Raw genomic sequence first — 9,743 nt, forward strand, 5'->3', positions numbered from 1 at the left:
GGGCGGCCCCCCCGGCCCCGCCGGCCGCGGCCATTTAGGAGCGGGCGGGAGCCAATGGGCGGCGGCGCCGCCGCCGTGACGGCCGCGATTGACGTGATTCCCACGTCAAATTGATCCCGGAGAGCGGCGGGGGCTCCCCGCGAGCGGGGCTCGCTCCCGGCGCCGCCAGGACCCCCCGGCCCCGCCGCCCCCCGCGCTCTCTATGCCGGGGCTGCGGAGCGGCCGCCCGGCGCTGCCCCCTCCCCGCGCCGGGCCATGGGTGAGTGCGGCCGGCCCCGGACGGGCTCCGGGACGGCTCCGGGACGCGGAGCGGGGCGCCGGGAAGGGGCAGGAGGCGGCCGCGGGTGCCGGGGTGCGGAGCCCGGCCGGGAGGGCTCCGGGCCGCCCCGTGCTCCCCGCGCCTCCCTTCGCTTTCGCTCCGCTCTCTCCCTGCGGCTCCTTCTCCGGTTCCCGTTCTTTCGCCTCCCCTCTGTCTTTTGTCCCACTCTCCTTTTTTCCTGTTCTCTTTTCCCCCCTCCTCGTTCCTGACTTTTCTTTTTCTCTCATTCTTTCCCCGTCTTTCCTCGCCCTTCTTTTTTCGCTGTCGCCTTTATCTCTTTTTCCCCCCTGTCTCTGTTTCTCCTTCCTCTTTCCTTTTTTTTTCTCCTGCCCGTTCTCCCTTCCCGCGGGCTTTCTTCTCTCTCTTTCTAGCTTCCCCTCTCCTTCTCGTTTTGCTTTTCCTTTTCCCCTTCCTTTTTTCCCCTTCATTATTTTTTCCTTCCCTTCCCCCCCCCTCCGTTTCCGTCCTTTCATTTTCTTCCCTTCCTTTTCTTTTCTTCTCCTTTTTGCTCCTTCCCCCCCCCCTTCCTTTTTTCGTGCTTTGCTTCTCCCCTTCCCTTTTCCCCTTTCCCTTTCTCCCCTCTTTTCCCTCTCCCCCTTCCCGCCGCAGCGCCATCCCCATCCCGCGGGCCACCGCCGCCGCTCCCGCGCCGTCCCGATCCGTGCCGTTCCATGCCCGCCCGTGCCGCGCCGTGCCAGCCCGTGCCCTCCCGCCCCGCAGAGCACACGTACGGCGAGGTGAACCAGCTGGGCGGCGTGTTCGTGAACGGGCGCCCGCTGCCCAACGCCATCCGCCTGCGAATCGTGGAGCTGGCGCAGCTCGGCATCCGGCCCTGCGACATCAGCCGCCAGCTCCGCGTGTCGCACGGCTGCGTCAGCAAGATCCTGGCCCGCTACCACGAGACGGGCTCCATCCTGCCCGGGGCCATCGGCGGCAGCAAGCCGCGGGTCACCACGCCGGCCGTGGTCAAGCACATCCGCGACTACAAGCAGGGCGACCCCGGCATCTTCGCCTGGGAGATCCGCGACCGCCTGCTGGCCGACGGCGTGTGCGACAAGTACAACGTGCCCTCGGTCAGCTCCATCAGCCGCATCCTGCGCAACAAGATCGGCCCGCTGGCCCCCGCGGGGCCGCCGCCGGCCGCGCTGCCCTGCGCGCACATCTACCAGTACCCGTACCCGGCCGCCGCCGCGCCGCCGCCCGCCAAGGCCGCGGGACACCCTGCGGGACACCTCGGGGCCCCCCCGGTGGCCCTGCCCCGCTCGTGGCCCTCGGCGCACTCGGTCACCAACATCCTGGGCATCCGCACCTTCGTGGAGCAGGCGGGTGGGTACCGGCAACCCCGCTTCCCCCCTCCCCCTTTTTGGTTCTTTTTTAGTCGATTTTTTGGGTCGGCTTGGGTTGTTGTTTCTTTTTTTTCTTCTTCTTCTTTTTTTTTTTTGTCTCTTTGTGTTGGCGGTTTTTTGTTCGGCTGGGTTGGTTTTTTGTCTGTTTGTTGGTTTGGAGGGTTTTGTTGGTTTCGGGCTTTTTATTTGTTTCGGGGGTTTAGTTTGTTTCGTGCTTTTCGGCTTGTTTGGGGATTTTTTGCTTTTTTCGCCTTTTTATTTGTTTCGTGCCTCTTCGCTCGTTTCGTGCCTTTTTGCGTCTTTCCTGCTTTTTTATTAGTTTCAGCTCCTTAGTTTATTTCGGTTTTTTGTTTTGTTTTGTTTTGCTGATTGTTTCTTTCGTTTTTTGCTGTTTCAAATCTTTTTGTTTATTTCGTGTATTTTCCTATTATTCCCCCCCCTTCCCATTTTTCCCCCTTTTTTTCTCTCAAGGGCCTCCCCCCGCTCCACCAGCCCGTCGGGGCGGCGGGGCCAGATGCGGCCTCGACTCAGCCACATCTTGAACTTTTTATGAAAAATGTGGAAAATATTTTCCTAGGGGATGATAGATTGCCGACCGCAAATTCGGAGCCCTGAATTTCGCTCCGCAAAGGGGGATTAAAAAAAAAAAAAAAATATATATATATATATATGTGTGTGTGTGGAAAGGGTGGGGGAAAGAGGGAAAAATAAGAGGAGAGGAAAAAATCAGAGGGAAAAGGGAAGAGGAGGCAGCTCGGATCCGGCCTCCAGGATTCTCCCGAGGAATTCGGGAATTCTGGGGAGCAGCGGCAGCGCCAAGCCCCAGCCCGGGCGGCTCCAGAGGGGGGGACAAGCGGGCCGTGGCAGGGGGTGCGGGTCCTTTTATCCTTCCAAGAGCCCGAGTAAATCAACCGCGCGCGTTTCCCCCCGCGCAATCATTTATCCTTAAAATTCCGATGTCACTTCCCTAAATCCCCTCCGTCAGGAGAGAAATTGGGGCCCCTAAATTATCGGGGATTGGGAATTGCGAGAGGGAGGAGGGAGACGGCGAGGGGGGGCTTGTGGGGGGCCAACCCTCTCCCCGGGCTATGATCCCGAATTTCGGGATGCTGCAGGGAACGCACATTCCTGTGCCCCCAATCCGTGGGTTTTACACAATCGGGCGTTTGGAAAAGCGGGAATTCCCTCTGTTTCACCCCAAAAGCTGCTCGGGCGGGCCAGGCGCGGGGCGGTCGGGGCTGACGCTTTGTTCCCCAGGGGCCCTGGCTGGCACCGAAGGGGCCGCGTACCCCACGAAAATGGAGGAGTGGCCCAGCGTGAACAGGAGCGGCTTCCCCGGGCCGGGCCAGGCGGTCAACGGGCTGGACAAGGCTGCCATGGACGGCGACATCAAATACCCGCAGGTGAGGGCTGGGGACAGGGAGGCGACAGGAGCGGGGCTGGAATGGGGCAGGGGAGGACAAGGCAGGGGGGCCAGGGAGGTGGGAAGAGAGGTGGGAGGAGAGGACAGGGACACCCGTCCGCCCCCGAGCGCGACCCCCCGCGCCGGGCGGGCTGTTCTGAGCCCCCTGTCCCTGTCCCCCCCCGTCCCTGTCCCTGTCCCCAGCCCGGCGCGGGGCTCTCGTCCATGGGCACCTTCCTGCCGGCCTGCGCCTACCCCCCCTCCAGCCAGCCCGGTGTCTACGGCGGCTCCCCCGGCGCCTACATCGCCCCGGGCCCCCCCTGGCAGCCGCAGGGGACCCCCCTGGGCCACCACGGCCACGGCGTGACCGTCCCCGGCGGCGACCTGGCCATGGCCTTCAAGCAGCCCGGCAGGGAAGGTGAGCGGGGACAGCGCGGGGACAGGGCCGGGAGGGAACCCCACACTCCGGAGGGGCTGCCCGGCTGCGGGTCTGAATGATCCACCCCATTCCCGCATCCGGCGCTGCCGCGGATCCCTGCCACATGCCCGTTCTAAGTTGGAATTTCCCTCCTCGCTCGCTGGGAATCGCCAGGGGATGGGGAAGATTCCCGCGCTGTTCATCCCCCCGGGAACGAGGTCGGACAGGGCAGGAGCCTTTCCCCGTGTCGTTCTCCCCCCCCTCGCCCCCCCCCCCCCCAGATTAACACCGGGAGCCTTGGAATGACGCGGAAAGGCAGGAGTTGTGCCCGGGAATCATTAACTCCTAGTGATTACCTACCAATTATTAACTGCCGGCAATTATTTAACGATTTGTTCATAGTTATTAGTTATCATAATTAACTGTTATTTTATTTAATTGGTTCCCGCCAATATGAATGAATTATTTCCCGCCGGGAGTCCCACGGGAGCAATTTGGGGCTGTCAAAGGGGCGTTGCTTTTATGTCCTGTTAATTATTTCGCCTCATTAATAGAGCTCGATTCCCTCGTTCTAAAAATCCCGATTTTCCCGCCCTGGCTATAAAATCCCCGCCGAAATTTCCGTCATTTCCCCCGCGGCATTTCACTTTCTGTTAATTAATTTGTTGTTAATTCGCCCTTTTTTTTTTTTAATGCTGGTTTTTCCGTGGTTTAAAATTTTTGTTTGGTTGTTTTTCTGTTTTGTTTATTTTTAATTATTTTAACATTTCTGACCTGCTGCGAGGTGTAAGGTCGACTGTGCCGGGGAGGAGAGACTGAGAGTGAAAACAGAGAAATTAAATTTATTATTTAAAGATTAAAAAAAAAAAAAGAGGGAGAGAAAGGAAAGGGAAAGAAGTAAGGAAAAAAATAATGAAAAAAAAAACCACAACAAACCAAAAACGAGAAAGAAGGGGAAAAAAAAGATATAAAACGACCGGAGTCACGTTCACATACTTAATGTATTTTCGAGATATTTAAAATTATGTTGAGCCTGATTTTCTGATTTCCCAATTCTTAAGCTGTTTTGTTCCCAGACTTTCTCTAAACCTTTGTGGTTTTTTGATTTTTGGTGGGGTTTCTTTGCTTTGTTTGCGTGGGGTTTTAAACCGATTTTTATTTATCTCCTTTAAAGCTTTTTTTTTTTTTTAAATCTTTTTTTTTTTTCTTTTGGATCGGTGTTCTGGTTCTGCCACTTATCTGGGACGAGGGAAATGTTGGATTATCCGACGAAAGAGCTGGAGGAGGAAGGGTGGGCTGGGCTGGGGGTACCTGCGGCGAGTGGGAAAAGTGGGAAAAGGACGGAAAGAAGGAAGGAAAACCAGCCAAACCCAGCGAGGCAGTCCCAGCCCTTTCCCGATTTCCTGGCTTTTCCCTGAAAACTCTCCCTGCCTATCCCAGTGCCTCCAGCAGCCCCGGGATGAACATCCCTGCTCCCGAAGGTGGAATTCCCGAGGGCTGAGCTGGGCTGGGCTGGTGCTCAGCAGGAATTTCATCACCCCTGGAATGGTGGCGCGGTCCTGTCCCCTCCTCCTCCCCGGCACCGTCCCCTCCCGGGACACCCCAGATTTTAGGAATTTTTAGGGATGTGTTCTGTACGTGGCTGGGGCTGGTCGGGGCCACCTGTCCGGGTAGCCCCATGTCCCTGGCAGCGCCACCGGCGCTGTCCCTGCCGCTGGGGGGGACACGCCCGCTGTTGGGGGAACCCCGAGCGGCTCTGCGGGCACTTTTTGGGGTGTCCCCGTGCTCGCAGTCCCTCCATCCCCTGCCTGGTCTGTCCTTCTCCCTCTCCCCTTCCCTGCAGGGCTGGACAGAAAACCGCCGAGCCCCGCGGGGAAAGCTCCGGAGCCCCTGAGCGCCATCCATGGAATCTCCATCCCGACCTCCTCGTCCTAGAGCCGCCGAGCAGCTGCCCAGGGACTCCTGGGGTCTTGGGATCAGCTCCTGCAGGCCGGCGTGGGGACAAGGGGCCAGCCCGGGCGGTGACAGGTGACTTTGTGCCACGGCAAATCCCCGGCAGGACATTCCCAGAGGGATGCTTCGCCTCCATTGGATCGGGATGACGGAAGAGACTCGAGCCTTCCTTCTTTTTTATTTTATTTTATTCCTCCCCCCCTGCTTCCAGTTTTTCCTTCTTTCCCATATTCCCGAGGACTGTTGGATGCGGCGATTCCCTCCTGCGGCATTCCCGGCTCTGTCCCAGTCCGGGGGAGCAATTCCTGGCTTCCCCATGGAGGACCCGTGCCGGAGCCCCTTTTCCAGCCCCTTTCCGGCGCCTCTGCCCCGGGACGGAAATGGACCAGGACTTTTTATGGGATATTTTTCTGATAAGGAACCTTAATAAAAAGTGACAACCGCGGGCACGCTGCGGTGGCCCCCCGTCCCTCAGGGCCATCCCCATCCCTTCTCCAGGGCTCTCCGGGAGCGGGAGGACGCGCTGGGATTCGTCGGAATCGGCTGCCAGCCCCGTGCGAGTGCACCGCAGCCCCGCTCCCTGCGCTTCCTCCCGGGATTCTCCCGCCTCCCGGGGCTCCGTGGCCACCTCCCTCCCACCTCAGCTGGCGCCGGGGGACTGCCAGTCTCCCCCGCCCCTCCCCCAGCGGACTGTCCCCGTGTCCCCTCCGGCCCGGGCAGCCAGCTGGGACGCGTTCAGGATGGGGTTTCGCATTCCCTGGCTCCTCCAGCCGCTGCCGCTGGCGTCGGTCCCTTCATTGTGTGGGAAGGGGCAGGTCGGGAATATCCTGGCGGGAGAAAACACGCCGGGACTTCTGCGGAGAGGGCGGCTTGGTGGGAGGGAGGGAGGGAGGGAGGGAGGGAGGGAGGGAGATGCCAGACGCATCCCACCCGGGGAAAGGATTCTGTCTCCAACCTCGGCGTGGCAAAACTCGGTCCTGCCTCTGCTTAAGCCGGGCTTTAATTCCCGCTGCAGAGCTCGTCAGGGAGAGCGGGGAATTTCAAGGAGGCGGGAGCACGGTCCCAGGGCAGGATCTGCAGCCCGACTGCGGCTGAGTGGGTGTTAGGGGTGTGAGGATGGGGGAGCCACCTGAAGGCGAGGAGGAGCAGCCCCAGCCCGTCTCCTGCAGGGCTTATCCATTAAAAGCCGCGTTCCAGCGTGGGGAAGAGCAGCTTTGGGAATGATGAGGGACAGCAGAACCCTGAAAATGTGGCGCTTGCAGTGTGGCGGTTCTCGCTGGGGCCCCTACTCCCTGCATTCCAGACCGGGATATCCCTGAGAATACGGGATGGGGGCTCTGAGACGAGCAAGGCTGGAGTCAGACCCTTCCCATTCCATTCCTGCCGGGATGGGGCACAAGCACCTGAGCTATTCCCTTCCAAGACTGCCGAGGACCCGCAAAAACCCCGGCAAACCGGCTGGATGCTGAGAGTCACCCACAGCCCCAGGGCAAAGGCGGCCATTCCCGGGCACTCCCGGGGGGGGGGGGGGGGGGGCGGTGATTAAAAATCCCATTTCCAGGATTTCCAGCGGAGGAGGGATTCTCTCATTAAACACCCCCAAAATATTTCCCCGTGCCCAGCGGAATTCCCGGGGCAGGCAGAGCCACCAAAAACCCCAGCCCGGTGGCCCAAACCGGCTGGCACCTGTCGGGGGGTGCAGGACATCGTGGCTTGGGGTCCCCAGGGAGGAGGGATGAGGAGAAGCTTTGCTAGGTTGGAAAACCCCGTCGGGACCTGTATTCCCACGGGAGCACAGGGAAAACCCCTGGGGGAATTCAGTGCCCACCTCAGCTGGGAGCAGAGACCCCGAAAAATCCCCCAAATAAATAAAACCGGGTTCTTAGGCAGGGCGAGGTGAGGCGCTGCTCTGCCTCGCCACAAACCAGGCAGCCTGACAGAATCCAGGGAAAACTGGACTTGATGGGGGCAGAACTTTTGGAACCGATGGGAGCAAGGCGAGGGGGTGGAAACGATCGGCTCTGACGCTTCTGCAGCCGCGCTCCTGTCAAAACCCATCCCGTCCCTCGGAACGCGGCGGCTCCGAGGGAACGGGGTTCCCATGCCGGAAAAAAAACGGGGCTGGAACTGTTTCCATCAGCTCTACCTGCCCCACGTATCTCTAGCACCCTTTGGAGAGCACGGAGCGGGATGGGGAATGTTACTGGAGACTCGCCGGTGGAGCCCGGATTGATTTTCTTCCCGGCGTGTTTGGAATCCTAAGGATTTGAAGCCATCCCTCTGCTGTAGGAAGGGGCTGGGGGGAGCGGGGCTCGCAGATGTTTGGCACCAGTGCAGGATCGGCTCTCCCGGGATCCCAGCGCTCCTCGCTCCGGGTTGCGGCCGGAGACGCGGGAGGGGCTGGAGGGGGGGATCCCCTCGGAGCTCAGAGATGGCCCGGGGAAGATCCAGGCTCATCATCCTGTGGGTGATCCCAGGATCCTAAAGGCTGGGCTCTCGCATGCCCGGGCTGGAAAAGAGACGATCTAAAATCCCCCGAATCGGATCGGTGTCAATCCTTTGGGCTCTTTGGAGCTAAATCCTCCTCCTCCTCGTGCAGGAACTCGGGAAAATCCGTGCCCAGCTCTCCGGAGAAGCTGCAAATCCCCACCTCGTTCGCAGGGTTATAAACCTGCCCACAACTCCTTAAGTTGCGCTTGGAAACGGGAATTTGATTCCCAGCTCCCTCAGGCACTTCATAACCTTCCCTCTTAATGGAGAGTTTCTCATTTTCGGGGAACCCAGCAGGTTTTTACCACTGGGAACCTTCCCCAAAACTTTTCCTTGCTGCTCCCAGCCCACGGCCCGGGAAAATCCCACCTCATTTCCCAGCGAGAGGCTGGAGAAGGGGCTTTTATTCCCTGGAGCTGCCGGGAGAGGTTTGGAACGGGAAGGTTTCGAGGGAAAGCATCAAGGATCAGTCTGGGATGCGTGGGATCAGCCATTCCCGGGGATTGAGCGGCCGTGGAAGAGTTTTGACAGAACTCTCCGTAATTTGTAGAAAACTGGGGATGATGAATGGCAGGAAAAAATTCCCCGAGCCCCAGTTAGAGTTTCACTCCACCACCGAGCAGCTCTGTGGGTTCGGGGCTCCTGGCAGAAGCTTCCGATGGATTTTGGAGGAATTTTTTGGGAAGGAAGATCAACGGCAGGGCTGACAAACCTTTTCTTCCTTGTTATTACTGATAGGAATTTAATCGTTCCCGTGGGGAAAACCTCCCTCCTCCTTCCCACCCCTCCTCCTGCAGCAGGAATATGAAAAGTCCTTTTAATCCCGAAGTTATATGGACCTGGCAAGGACCAGCGAAGCTTTCGCTCCCGGAGATAGCCCCGTTCTGGCACCATGATCCCAGAAAATGATGTCATGCGGGATTTCTGTGCCAGAGTTTTCCCTTTCTTCTTTGGATTTTGCGGCGATGTCAAAGTTCCTCTCCGGAGCAGGTCTGGTTTTAATATTCCGTATTTACGTTTTTCATTTCGGGGCTGGCTGGAGCCTCTGTCCGTCCCAGCCTCGCGGGTGCCGCCGGAAGGAGCGAGGAAGAGGAGCTGGGATGGATTGGTGGGCACCGCTCGATTCCCAAACCTTGGGAGGCGGCCCTAAAAGAGTCCCTGCTTATTTCTCGGGAGCTGCAATTCCCTCTGCTGCACCCTGCCGCTGCTCCTGTGCCCCTTCCCACAGGGAACACCTCCCTTTGCCAGGAAGGAGCTCGGAGCTGATCCCAAACCTCATGAATCCATGAAAAATCCCTGGGAAGTGCAAGGCCCAAGGTCCCAGAGTACCCATGCCCTGTGGGATTAGAGAGGAGCAGAGTTTCCCAAAGATTTTCCTGATCCCAGGAGGAGACCGGAGTCTCATGGAGATGGATCCACATCCCTTGGGCTGCTCGGTGCTCCCATGGGATAAAGTGGGAATAAATCAGGCAACTTTGGCCAATCCCAGCTGCCCAAACCTTTTCCTGCAGGAACACTCTGGAGCCAGCAGGGAATTTGTCCTTGGGTTCCCTGGGATTGCCAGAGCCATATTTTAAAGTTGGGAATCGTTGTCAGCAGGCTCCCGGCACGGCCCCCGGAGCTGGTGACTCAAATGTGACAGGAGGTGAGGTCAGGTTGCGGATGAGGCCGCTCCAAAGCCTCTCCCAGAAAACCAGGGATTTGGGGAAAGGGATGAAATGTGCCGGGTGAAAAAGAAAATCCCACCAAAGTGCTGGAAACCTGCTGGAAAGGGAGAACAAAATTCCCTCTGGCAGGAGCTCCGTTGCTCTCAGA

At 58.8% G+C, this 9,743-nt stretch overlaps 1 protein-coding gene across 3 annotated transcripts; it reads left to right on the forward strand.

Moving 5' to 3' along the window:
* Positions 1-233: 233 nt before the first annotated feature.
* PAX1 (paired box 1) lies at positions 234-5,949 on the forward strand. 3 transcript variants are annotated; one of them, XM_069008423.1, is made up of 5 exons: positions 234-259; positions 1,040-1,645; positions 2,923-3,068; positions 3,272-3,485; positions 5,329-5,949. In XM_069008423.1, the coding sequence occupies exons 1-5, from the start codon at positions 256-258 to the stop codon at positions 5,418-5,420; spliced, it is 1,062 nt and encodes a 353-aa protein (XP_068864524.1). In that variant the 5' UTR covers positions 234-255; the 3' UTR covers positions 5,421-5,949. The 3 variants fall into 3 exon arrangements, with proteins under 3 accessions (XP_068864524.1, XP_068864526.1, XP_068864523.1); XM_069008425.1 differs by lacking the exon at positions 3,272-3,485; XM_069008422.1 differs by lacking the exon at positions 234-259 and having other exon boundaries at positions 991-1,645.
* Positions 5,950-9,743: the final 3,794 nt, after the last annotated feature.

The sequence above is a fragment of the Aphelocoma coerulescens genome, chromosome 3, assembly GCF_041296385.1.
Source record: "Aphelocoma coerulescens isolate FSJ_1873_10779 chromosome 3, UR_Acoe_1.0, whole genome shotgun sequence".
NCBI classification, from domain to species: Eukaryota; Metazoa; Chordata; class Aves; order Passeriformes; family Corvidae; genus Aphelocoma; species Aphelocoma coerulescens.